This window comes from Bos grunniens, chromosome 20 (assembly GCF_055505025.1).
Source record: "Bos grunniens cultivar Pamir isolate PY7600 chromosome 20, Bosgru_T2T1.0, whole genome shotgun sequence".
Lineage (NCBI taxonomy): Eukaryota > Metazoa > Chordata > Mammalia > Artiodactyla > Bovidae > Bos > Bos grunniens.
The window spans coordinates 475,335-488,055 of record NC_141184.1 but is presented as its reverse complement, the minus strand read 5'-3'; the positions used below and the strand labels follow the sequence as shown (position 1 = coordinate 488,055).

General features: G+C 59.2%; 1 protein-coding gene across 7 annotated transcripts in view; it reads left to right on the top strand.

Annotated features, from left to right (window-relative positions):
• The first annotated feature begins 7,508 nt into the window (after nucleotides 1-7,508).
• The window catches only part of LOC147350010 (palmitoyltransferase ZDHHC11-like), a 46,305-nt gene continuing 41,092 nt past the window's right edge, over nucleotides 7,509-12,721 (top strand). For all 7 annotated transcript variants that reach the window (XR_015149115.1, XR_015149114.1, XM_086362391.1 and 4 more), the window contains exon 1: nucleotides 7,509-7,884. Coding sequence is in view for 5 of the 7 variants with exons in the window: in XM_086362391.1 (XP_086218517.1) it covers nucleotides 7,612-7,884 (273 nt within the window). In the remaining 2 variants the exon portion in view is untranslated. The remainder of the gene's footprint in view (nucleotides 7,885-12,721) is intronic.

Genomic DNA, 12,721 nt, shown 5'->3' with positions numbered 1-12,721 from the left:
GAGCTCATCATCCCTCAGAGTCCCACGGGTGAGGGGCTGGGGTCTGTGATGCCCTGGGCATGGCTGCACATAAGCGTTTCTGGAGAAGCGTGTTCTGTGCAGGAGCCCATGATGACGATCATCTTAACTAGAGAGCACTTCCCAGGACATGTGAAGACACTGACCAGCAGCTGGCGGAGCTGCTGTGAGTGGGAGCCGTGGTGCCCGGGACCTCCAAGCCTGGCCCCACGGGGGGAGAGCAGGGGTGTGGGCCAGTCTGCAGGACCCCTGAGCCCGGCCCCGCAGAGGGGAGAGCGTGGGTGCGGGCCACTCTGCTGGCTGAGCTCTGTCTCAGTCTCCCGGGATCCCTGAGCCCAGTCCCGCAGAGGGCGAGAGCGTGGGTGTTGGCCGCTGCCGGCTGAGCGCTCTCAGAGTTCAGCCCTCGGGGTGGGGGGAAAGTGTGGGATGCAGGCCTTACACTCTTCCTGCGGGGGCTAAGCTCTGCTTTCAGTCTCCAGAGATCATGGCTGCAACGTCTCCGAGGCCTCTGCTGCCTGTGGGCTGGGTCTTGGGGTCAGTCCCTGGGTCTCGGGGTCAGACCCTGGCGGGTGCCCTGGATCTGCCCTGGATCTCGCTGGCAGCTGTGGACTCCAGGCAGCACCGTGGACAGCGGTTGGAGCTGCCTGCCTCCCTGGAAGCACCTTCTGGGGGAGGTTCCCTCTCAGGCCTGCCCATGGGCGGGCACTGTGTGCAGAGGTCCTGGAGGCGGGCACCAGCTCCCCCCTCATCCCCTGGGGCTCCCGGCTGATGATCCCAGGTGGCGTCCGGCTCTCGCATGCCTGTCTGCTTGTGGTCAGCTGGGGTTTTGGAAGAGCATCCCCATCACCCAGGGGCTGCTTTGCTCCAGGACAGTGCTGTTGGGCCAACGGCATGTGAGGAAACTGAAGCCAGTGAGCGAGAGGTTGAGGCCGGGCAGCTGGGGGAGCAGGGCTGACCAGGAGCAGAGTCGGCCTGACCAGCCCCGCCCCGTGGGAGGCCCCAAGCCCTGGAGGAGCCCCCTCCTCACCGGCCTCCCGCCCACCCAACTGCCTGCAACCCGCTGGCTTCTGCCTCGTGCCTGTCCATCCGGACCAGGCCCAGAGGACCAGGAGGAGGCCATCCCGATCCCCATGGGCCTCAGGCAGGGCTGGCACGCTGCCTGGAGGAGGCCAGCCTGCCTTCCACTGCTGATGGTGCCCCGAGGGGTGACTCCCCAGGGAGGCTGGAGGCCGTGGGATGCCACATCTGTGAATGGAGAGGGACACGTCCCCATCTACCTGCCTTCCCCAAGGGAGGATCGAGATCGGAATCCACCACATCAGATAGGAGTCCTCAGACCCGACCCTGAGGACGAGGCGTTTCTTGAGCTTAGAAATCAAGACCCTGTGGGGTGAGGCGGAAAGCGAGAGACCCCAAGACCAGAGCTGATCGTCATAGTGTGAGCCGCCTGTTCGCCATGGTGTCCACATGCCTGCACTCCCCACTCGCCATCTACTGTGGCCCTTCTGCAGCCAACAAGGAGGCAGCCGGGGGCTGGTCAGGCCCAGACAGAGCCCGGCATCTCGGCTCCAGGGTCAAGCATGAGGATGAGGTTGGGGTGGACACCTTGGCCACCCCCGGCCCGAAATGCTGAGGCAGCAGGTCAGGGGCCTGAACCCACTGCCTTCTCACTAAAGGCTGAAGTTCTCCAGGCTCAGGTGCGGGTGGTGAGGGTCCGCCGGGGGCCCTGGGCCTGTCCCTCCCCCGCTGCGGTGATGCGTCCCCGGGGGGCGGGGCCGCCTTTATGATGCGTCTTGGGTCCTGTGGGTCTCTCATTTGGGCCTGGGCTGAGTGAGAGGCACCTGTGCTTCCCCAGCTCACCCAGGACCTGAGAACTGAGAGGAGAGAGTGCTCGAGGAGAGTGTGCTCCGCGTGCTCGTTGTGGCCGCGCTTTCTGGCTGCGAGGGAGGTGGGTGCCTCGCCTCCGTTGGCTCTGCCCAGGCAGAGGGCAGAGCCCTCTATCGCAGGGGGCCCCCTGGACATCCATCCGCAGAGAGCCCAGGGCCGTCAGGGCACGAGCAGACCTGGGTTCAGGAGTGGCCGGCGTCTGCGCTGCATTCAGAGGGCGTGTGGTGCCCGGACACCTGTTCCGGGGAGGACAGGAGCAGCGTGGGTCGGGAGGGGAGGGGTCCTGTCCGTACCGCCAACGGGCCTGGGGGAGACCCGGGACAGCCCGGCCGCCTGCCCCCTGGTCACCACGGCCGGCTCGGCAGAGGCTGCTCGGGCCCGCGTAGCTCGGTGCTGCTCGTGTTGGGGGCCCGGAGGTGACGACACCTCACATCCCAGCACCAGACCAAGCCTCAGGGACGACGGAAAACCAGACGCGGGAACCAGAATAGAGCAGAAAGGGATCCTGGGCACCGCCACACCCCAAACGGCCAGTGTACCGAGCCCGACCCAGTGGTCTGCCCCGGTGATGCCAGGATGTCCTGAGGGAGCGGCCCCAGGACGGGGCTGAAGGGAGGCGGCGGCGGTGGGCGGGACAGAGGGCGTACGGGCCAGGACCCGGAGCTCGTCTAGGACAGCCTGAGCGCCTGGGCTGAGCGGGTCCGTGGTGTGTGTGTGAGATGTGTGTGTGTGAGGAGTGTGACGTGTGTGTGTGTGAGGTTTGTGTGAGGTGTGTGAGGTGTGTGTGTGTGAGGTGTGTGTGTGTGAGGTGTGTGTGTGTGTGAGGTGTGTGTGTGTGTGAGGTGTGTGTGTGTGAGGTGTGTGTGAGGTGTGTGTGTGAGGTGTGTGAAGTGTGTGTGTGTGAGGTGTGTGTGAGGTGTGTGTGTGTGAGGTATCTGTGTGTGAGGTATGTAAGGTGTGTGTGGTGTGTGAGGTGTGAGGTGTGTGTGAGGTGTGTGTGAGGTGTGTGAGGTGTGTGTGAGGTGTGAGGTGTGAGGTGTGTGTGAGGTGTGTAAGGTGTGTGTGGTGTGTGAGGTGTGTGGGGTGTGAGGTGTGTGTGAGGTGTGTAAGGTGTGTGTGGTGTGTGAGGTGTGTGTGAGGTGTGTGTGATGTGTGGTGTGTGAGGTGTGTGAGGTATGCGTGGTGTGTGAGGTGTGTGTGTTGTGTGAGGTGTGTGGTGAGGTGTGTGTGTGTGGTGTGTGTGGTGTAAGATATGTGTGATGTGTGAGGTGTGTGATGTGTGTGTGGTGTGTGTGGTATGTGAGGTGTGTGTGGTGTATGAGGTGTGTGAGGTATGTGTGGTGTGTGTGATGTGTGTGTGTGAGGTATGTGTGGTGTGTGTGTGTGAGGTGTATGAGGTGTGTGAGGTGAGTGAGGTGAGTGTGGTGTGTGAGGTGTGTGAGGTGTGTGTGTGTAGTATGTGTGGTGTGAGGTATGTGTGGTGTGTGAGTGTGTGTGGTGTGTGAGGTGGGTGTGGTGTGTGAGGTGTGTGTGTTGTGTGAGGTATGTGTGGTGTGTGTGTGAGGTGTATGAAGTGTGTGAGATGTGTGTGGTGTGTGAGGTGAGTGTGGGGTGTGAGGTGTGTGAGGTGTGTGTGTATAGTGTGTGTGGTGTGAGGTATGTGAGGTGTGTGAGGTGTGTGTGGTGTGTGTGGTGTATGAGGTGTGTGAGGTGTGTGAGGCATGTGTGGTGTGTGTGGTGTGTGTGGTGTAAGATGTGTGATGTGTGAGGTGTGTGAGGTGTGTGTGGTGTGTGTGGTGTATGAGGTGTGTGTGGTGTATGAGGTGTGTGAGGTATGTGTGGTGTGTGTGATGTGTGTGTGTGAGGTGTGTGTGGTGTGAGGTGTGTGTGGTGTGTGAGGTGTGTGAGGTGTGTGTGATGTGAGGTGTGTGTGGTGTGGGAGGTGTGTGAGGTATGTGTGGTGTGTGTGTGTGAGATGTGTGAGGTGTGTGTGGTGTGTGAGGTGTGTGTGATGTGTGAGGTGTGTGAGGTGTGTGGTGTGTGTGTGAGGTGTGGTGTGTGAGGTGTGTGAGGTGTGTGTGGTGTATGAGGTTTGTGAGGTGTGTGTGGTGTGTGAGGTGTGTGTGTGTGTGAGGTGTCGTGTGTGAGGTGTGTGTGGTGTGTGAGGTGTGTGTGGTGTGTGAGGTGTGTGGTGTGTGTGTGAGGTGTGTGTGGTGTGAGGTGTGTGAGGTGTGTGTGGTGTGAGGTGTGTGTGGTGTGGGAGGTGTGTGAGGTATGTGTGGTGTGTGTGGTGTGAGGTGTGTGAAGTGTGTGTGGTGTGTGTGGTGTGTGGTGTGTGTGTGAGGTGTGTGGTGTGTGGTGTGTGTGTGAGGTGTGTGAGGTGTGTGTGGTGTGAGGTGTGTGAGGTGTGTGTGGTGTGAGGTGTGTGTGGTGTGGGAGGTGTGTGAGGTGTGTGTGGTGTGTGTGGTGTGAGGTGTGTGAGGTGTGTGTGGTGTGTGTGTGTGGTGTGTGAGGTGTGGTGTGTGAGGTGTGTGTGAGGTGTGTGAGGTGTGTGTGTGTGAGGTGTGTGAGGTGTGTGGTGTGTGTGTGAGGTGTGTGAGGTGTTGTGTGTGAGGTGTGTGAGGTGTGTGTGGTGTATGAGGTTTGTGAGGTGTGTGTGGTGTGTGAGGTGTGTGTGTGTGAGGTGTGTGTGTGAGGTGTCGTGTGTGAGGTGTGTGAGGTCTGTGTGGTGTGTGAGGTGTGTGTGGTGTGTGAGGTGTGTGGTGTGCGTGTGAGGTGTGTGTGGTGTGTGAGGTGTGTGAGGTGTGTGTGGTGTGTGTGGGGTGTGGTGTGTGTGGGAGGTGTGTGAGGTGTGTGTGGTGTGAGGTGTGTGTGGTGTGTGAGGTGTGTGTGTGTGAGGTGTGTGAGGTGTGAAGTGTGTGAGGTGTGTGAAGTGTGTGAGGTGTGTGTGGTGTGTGAGGTGTGTGTGGTGTGTGAGGTGTGTGGTGTGTGTGTGAGGTGTGTGAGGTGTGTGTGAGGTGTGTGTGGTGTGTGTGAGGTGTGTGTGGTGTGTGAGGTGTGTGAGGTATGTGTGGTGTGTGTGGTGTGGGAGGTGTGTGAGGTATGTGTGGTGTGTGTGGTGTGAGGTGTGTGAGGTGTGTGAGGTGTGTGTGGTGTGTGAGGTGTGGTGTGTGAGGTGTGTGTGGTGTGAGGTGTGTGAGGTGTGTAAGGTGTGGTGTGTGAGGTGTGTGTGGTGTGTGTGGTGTGTGAGGTGTGGTGTGTGTGGTGTGTGAGGGGTGTGAGGTGTTGTGGTGTGTGAGGTGTGTGAGGTGTGTGTGGTGTGTGTGGTGTTTGAGGTGTGTGAGGTGTGTGTGGTGTGTGAGGTGTGGTGTGTGAGGTGTGTGGTGTGTGAGGTGTGTGGTGTGTGTGTGAGGTGTGTGAGTTGTGTGTGTGTGAGGTGTGTGTGGTGTGGGAGGTGTGTGAGTTGTGTGTGGTGTGTGAGGTGTGTGGTGTGTGAGGTGTGTGAGGTGTGTGTGGTGTGTGTGGTTTGTGAGGTGTGTGTGATGTGTGAGGTGTGTGGTGTGTGTGTGAGGTGTGTGAGGTGTTGTGGTGTGTGAGGTGTTGTGGTGTGTGAGGTGTGGTGTGTGAGTTGTGTGAGGTGTGTGAGGTGTGAGGTGTGTGAGGTGTGTGGTGTGTGAGGTGTGTGGTGTGTGTGTGAGGTGTGTGAGGTGTTGTGGTGTGTGAGGTGTGTGAGGTGTTGTGGTGTGTGAGGTGTGTGAGGTATGTGTGTGTGCTGTGTGTTCTGTGGTGTGTGTTGTGTCCACGTGCAGCAGCACTGTGGTGCCGTGTCTCAGGACAGGTGAGACAGGAGGTCCTATCCCCGCAGCAGCTGCTGGGCCCGCCAGGTTCCCGCTCCTCGTGCGGCAGGGGTGGTAAAGGCAGCGGGGGTGGTGGCAGTGGCCAGGGAGGGTCCAGCCTCGGGCAGAAGGCCGGGCCCCCGTCGAAGTCCCCGGAGGAGGGCGGGCACAGCCGCGGTGCACCGAGGCAGATGCGCTCTCCCAGCCCCGGGTGCCCTGATCCCCGGGGCCCTGACCCCGGGGGTGCTGCCCAGGACGGGCAGGGGCAGAGGTCCAGCCTCGCAGCCTGTCTGCCCTCCCCAGGTCCCCAGCATTAGAACCAGCGCACAGACCCCCGACGACCCAGCGCAGAGCAGAGAGGAAGGTCTGCAGCCACCGCCGGCCAGGTCTGCCTGTGGGGGCTCCGCGTGGGGTGGGTGGCCGGGCTCCCCGCGTCCGAGCACGGCCAGCGCTGTGGGCTCTGGCTTTCATGCAGACACACTGGCTCCCCCCACGGCCTGGATGCGAGGTGCCCGGGGTATCGGGGTGAGTCTCAGATCTGAAAATGTGAGTAGGTGCCCCGAGGTGCCTCCTTCTGTCCTGCCTGTGGTGACAGCCTGCCTGCTCATCTCAGGACAGGAGACTCGGCACTTGAACTTGATTAAGTGCCAGTTACATCGCGTTGTAGGTAATGCCACTGTTTTCTTCCGGGACACTGAGGACTCTGTCCTCGGAACTCCCATCTTCACCACCGTAGGTTATTTCTTTTTTCCCTGCTTGGTTCTTGGAATGTGATTTAGGGCTGAAGTCTTCAGTCCCCTGCAATACACACACACTTTCCTTTTTTCTTTGTTTCTTCTCTTACACCCTCTTCCTTTTCCTCGCCTGGAAACCCTAACAGACCAGCGTCATGCTGTGTCTCCAGCTTTGTGACCTGTGAAGTTTAATCTTATAACCATCGCTTCCCCACACCTCTGTTCCAACACCTGCAGGAATCCTTGACGCGACCTTCCGTGTGCCTGCTGTGTGGGAGTTGACATCAGCCCTTCCATCACGTGCTTCTACCTGGGGATCATGTTTCAGCTCCAGGCCTGCCCCTCAGGGTTCTAATTCCCAGACGCCTTGGTCTTATTGCACAAATGTGCCGTTCGATTTGCTAGACCCCAGGAAACTCAGGGCCGCTGTGGCCTCTGTCTGCGTGGCGTCTCATCCAAGGACCTGGGTAGACGGCCAGCAGAGGCAGCAGCTGACATCCGCCCTTAGGACAGCCCCCAGGGGGAGTCACAGCTCACACAAGAGTCGGAATATTTTTCAATGTTTCTGTCAGTAATGAACTCCTGTCAGCTACACTTGCTGTGTAGGCTGTGCACAGGGTCTTCTAAACTCCCCCAAGTTCCACCTGTAGCAGCTGTTAACAGTGTCACCCCTCCGACACCTACAAACACCCCACAGCCTCCCCCGGACACGTCCCTTCCATTCCTGGCAGGCCTGCCCACCTGATGGGCCAGAAGGGCCCGGTTCCCTCCCACCCCTGCAGGGCCCACCCCTGGGCCAGGACCCTGGCCTGCAGCCCTCCTGCCCTGGGGAAACACACAGGGTTTCTGGTGGGTAAAAGCATCTGACCAACCCGGCTCCAGCTGCCTTTTGCTCCCACTCTGGGCTTTCCCAGGGATGCGGACCTCTTCCTCATGTGGGTCCCCCACGTCCGTGGATTTTCTGATGAGGTGTGTGCGTTTCTAAAGTGACCCGTAGACAGTTGCTGTAGGTGGCCCGCCGGCTGCAAGGGACTGGTAACTGCCCTCCCTGGGGTCCCAGCAGGGGTGGGGGGGCCCGGGGACCACACCCCCCCCCCCCACGGAACTGCTTGCCCAGCTGTGACGTCCAGGGTTGCATGGGCTGTGGACAGGCATCCATGGCCCCCTGTGCCCCTGCTGTCTTGCAGATGGCCTTCTGCGCCAGGAGGTCGAGGCGGGTCCTCTCAGAAGCTGCGTCCAGCAGGAACACGCAGGTGTCGCCGCCCCGCCTGTCCAGGGTGAATGGCTGGTCGCGGCCCTTGCATTCCTTCCAGATCATGGCCTGGACCGTGTTCCTGACTCTGGCCTTCACCACCTTCGGGGTCTTCATCCCCCTCCTGCCACATGACTGGAGATACATTGCCTACAGTGTATCCTTTTCCCGGGGACAGCCTGTGGTCTAAGCTGGGAGGGGCTTCCCAAGGGGCCTCCAGCAGGCCTGGCTCCACCCACAGGGGTGGTCAGACCTGCCTCTGCCCCGGCTCCCACGGTTCTGCCATGGTTCACCCCCACCGTCTACACCAGAAACCCCACAGCCGCCCTCCAGTGGCTGTTGGATCGGGGTCCCGGCTGCCAGTTCCCACCTGTGCTGGGCAGGGGGAGGGTGCCCGGCTGGCAGCCGGGACGAGAGGGTCCTTGGTGGGCAGAGACCCCAGGAGGGGAGGAGCTGCAGACGGGCCGCAAGCTGCCCTGACTGTGGCTACACAGCCAGTCTGTGCTGTCGGAGACGAACGGTGCGCATGCGCACGCGTGTGCACATGTGCGTGCGTGTTCATGTTGTGTGCGTGTGTGCACGCTGTGCATGTGTGCGTGTGTGCATGTGAATGTTGTGTGCATGTGTGTGCACGTGTGCATTGTTTGTGCATTGTGTGTGTGCATGTTGCATGCATGTGCACTCACGTGTGCATGTGTGCATGTATGTGCTCGTGCGTGCACGTGTGTGAACACGTGTGCACGTGTGTGCGCATGTGCATGTGCATTTATGTGCATGTGCGTGCCTGTGTATGCACATGCATGCGTGTGCCTGTCGTGAGCATGTGTGTGTGCATTTGTATGTGTGCGTTTGTGTGCATGCACACGTGTGCATGTGTCTGCGTGTACCTGTTGTGTGCCTCTGTGTGTGTGTGTGTGTGTGTGTATTTGCTTTCTCCATCTGTCTGGCTGCATTGGGTCTTAGCTGTGGCTCTCAGGATCTTTAGTCGCAGCATGTGGGGTCTCGTTCCCTAGCTGGGGTGTGAAGCTGGGCCTCTTGCATTGGGAGTGCAGAGTCTTATCCACTGGACCGACTTGAGGTGCTCACATGCCCCCCTCAGGGTCAGGTGCATGGAGCTCCCCCTCCACACCTTCCCACTGAGGCACTGTTGTCTGTGGCCCCCGGAGTGGCCTTGTTCTGGGCACAAGACATCTGATCCCTCAGGTGGGCGTCAGGGTGGTGTGGGGCTCCGCCAGGAACCCTGGCCCCCACCCAAGGGCCACGGCACATTAGAGCCCGTGGACCGGTTGTGTGTTAGTCACTTCAGTCGTGTCCAACTCTGTTACCCCCTGGACTGTAACCCAGCAGGCTCCTCTGTCCATGGGATTCTCCAGGCAAGAATACTGGAGTGGGTTGCCATTCCCTTCTCCAGGGGATCTTCCCAACCCAGAGATCGAACCCACGTCTCTTACATCCCCTGCATTGGCAGGCAGGTTCTTTACCACTAGGGCTCCCTGGGAAGCCCCGTGGACAGGCTGGGCTGCTGTAAAGTGGGCACTGGAGCCGTCTTCTGAAAGTAGGGTGTTTGCGCCTGCGCCATCGCTCTGCACTGAGGATACGGGCTACGCCGCCCACCCGCCAGGCGTCTGAGGCCAGGAACTGGAGGTGGCAGGGCAGGAAGGGCCCTCACGGACTTGCAAAGCTGCCCGAGTCTTGAGCTCAGCATCTTGCAGCTTTGAAAGAGCAGGGAGAACAAAGTGATGGACCTCAAATACCAGGTGCTAATTAAGACTGCCAGTCTTGCGCCGTGTCTCACACATGCTGAGCATCTTTAAAGCTCCCTCATGTGATGAGATGTCGCTGGAACGCCCAGGCTGCCTCTGACAAAGACGTCTGTCTCTACACCCTTCTGCTTTCTCACCTAAAAAATCCCTGGAAAGTTACCACGTGCTCCCTAATACCAAGGTTGGCACTTCCCCATTTCTAAAGTCCTTTTGCAGACGTGGGGCTGCACTGAGCCCCAAAGCACCCCCCCACCACCCCACCCAGCCTCCATCAGCCAGAGAAACCAGGGCATCTGTGTGGGCATCTCTCCTTCAGATGAGGCCTGTCTGTCCCTGCCCCTGAGTTAGCAAAGACTTCTTTGTGTAAGACTTGCCATGATCAATTTCCTCAGTATAGAAAAGGCTTTTCAGCTTCCTCTGTTTCATCTTGTCTGTTCTGGCAAGTTGTGTTTTGGGGAAATTTAAGTGTCACATTTCTTGGAGTAAAGCCCTTCACACGATCTCCTGTTATCAGGCCAGAGTCTGTAGGGTCTGTAGCGATGTCACCAGTGATCAGTCTTCCTAGGGTTTATCACTTTTATTGATTATTCAGGTTATGTGCTTTTGGACTTACTGATTTTCCCTGTTTACTTTCTCTGAATTTCTGCTTTTATTTTTACTATTTCCTTTCAATGTACCAGCTTTAATTGCTCTTTTTCTACCTTCTTAATGTGGAAGCTTCAGTCATTGGTTTTATTGTATCTGAAGCTGTAAGTTTACCTCTAAGCACGCACTCACACAGACCCAAACACACACACACACACACAAGTATACATACAATGCACAGGGGACCCGCCGGCCACCCACATGAACACCCGCAGCGTTACGCACGCTGAGGCACAGATGCACAGGACGGAAGTGAGACGCCTGAGACGTTTGGGGGGAGCGGGGCCGTGCCCCCTGCCAAGCTCCTGGGAGCCACCCCAACTCTGCTGGCCCCAGGACCAGGAGTCCACTGGCTTCAGATCCGGCTGCCTCCGCGTCCTCACAGGGTCATCCCCATGCATGTCTGAGTCCTGGGCTTCTCTTCTCGTAAGGACACCAGTCCCATGAGATCAAGACACATCACAAGGACCTCAGCTTAACCTGACCATCTGCAAAGACCCTGTTCTCAGGTGAAGCCATGACAGGTGCTGGGGCTGAGACCGGCGCCATCCAGGGGCACAGCTGTGCCTCACCCACGGGGCTCCCCTCATGCTGTTGGTGCTCAGTCGCTCAGTCGTGTCCAACTCGTCGTGACCCATGGACCCTCACCCACGGGGCTCCCCTCACGCTGTTGGTGCTCAGTCGCTCAGTCGTGTCCAACTCGTCGTGACCCATGGACCCTCACCCACGGGGCTCCCCTCACGCTGTTGGTGCTCAGTCGCTCAGTCGTGTCCAACTCGTCGTGACCCATGGACCCTCACCCATGGGGCTCCCCTCATGCTGTTGGTGCTCAGTCGCTCAGTCGTGTCCAACTCGTCGTGACCCATGGACTGCACACACAGGCTTCCCTGTCCTTCACTGTCTGCAGATCTTGTTCAAACTTATGTCCATCGAGTTGGTGATGCCATCCAACTTTCGCATCTCTTTTGCGCTTTCTCCTTCTGCCTTCAACCTTGTCCACCATCAGGGTCTTTTCCAGTGAGTTAGTTCTTTGCATCAGGTGGCCAGAGTATTGGAGTTTGAGCTTAATCATCAGTCCTTCCGATGAATATTCAGGACTGATCTCCTTTGGGATGGACTGGTTGGATCTCTTTGCAGTCCAAAGGGCTCTCAAGAGTCTTCTCCAGCACCACAGTTCAAAAGCATCAATTCTTTGGCACTCAGCTTTCTTTATGGCCCAACTGTCACATCCATACATGACCACTGGGAAAACCACAGCTTTGATGAGACGGGCCTTTGTCAGCGGAGTGTTATCTATGCTTTTAACACACTGTCCAGATTGACCGTAGCTTTGTGCTGGGCTATGACCCAGTCTCTCTGCTCTCTTTTGACCCGAAACTTAGCTGAGTTTTGGCCCTGGGAGTCTTCTCAAGTGGCCCGTGTGCCCTGTCCAGTAGCCCCTGTGAGCGCTCGCCTGCTTTGTGCTCGGCAAGGAGCCCCAGGTAGGCAGTCTTTGCTCCCCCCGGCCCCGCGGCCCCCGCCCCTGGGTGGCTCAGCACCCAGTCTCCGTGAGCCCCTCCTGCCTGTCCCAGGCCGTGGATACAGGGTGGCCTTCCTGGCTGCCCAGAGCCTGAGGGACGTGTTTTCTGATCAAGTCTCCTGCGGCCCAGACCCACCCTGTCACAGCAAAGTCCCTGAAAGGTGGCAGTGCGCTTGAGTGCTGCTCTCTGGCCACGGGGGGGCGCCAGTGCCCCTTGGCACCTGCAGGAACCCAGGAGCAGAGCCAACGGAGGGCCAGGGTCAGGGCTGTGGGGCTTCCGGAAGTAGGGCAGCACCCTACATGCCCCCTGGAGATGGGGGGGGTCAGCAAGTTGGACCCTGGCCGCCCTGTGTGTGCAGGAGGGCAGGAGGGGTGGGGGTCTTCGGGGACTCAGGCCGTGGGGGTGCAGCCCCAGTGTGGGCTCCCCCCGGCCCAGGGCGGGTGCGGCAGCCGGGGGACAGGGCGGGTGTCCTGGCCTGCGCCGGTGCTGTTTGTTTACTGAACACAGATAGTTGCTAGGGGACCAGCCACGTCCTCCTCCTGGGGCGGCTCGGGTCCTGTTTGCTGGAAGTGAGATGCCAGACCAGGTTCTTTGTATTATTAACTTGAACCTAAGACTCTCCTGAGATAAAATTACATCCGAAAGTGAAAGCCGGCAGCTGGAGGGTGCGCCACCCGCCTGCACCCATCTGTTCTGGGACTCAGTGCCACTCCCCTTGTGTGTGACCAACGGGAATGGCCAGGCGATCGCGGGCAAGCATGGCTGACCTGGCCTGCCCACCTGCAGATGGGCCCAGGTGGGTGCCTGCCATGGACTCTTGATGTCTGAGGGGCCCCAACAGGTTGGCCCACCGTGTCTAGGTGGCACGCTGTCCTGGGGTCCCTGGCACCTGCAGTTTTGGGAAGTCCACAGGGCAGCCTGTCGGCTGTGGGTCGGGCGTCTCTGCTTAAGGCCGAGGGTCTGAGCCTGGGCGCTGTGCCATACTCCCTGCCTGGTCTCGTGGGGGGAGAGCACGTGGGCCGCCCGCCTGCCGTCCTGCCCACGGTCCCAGTGGGTGGTGACCCCG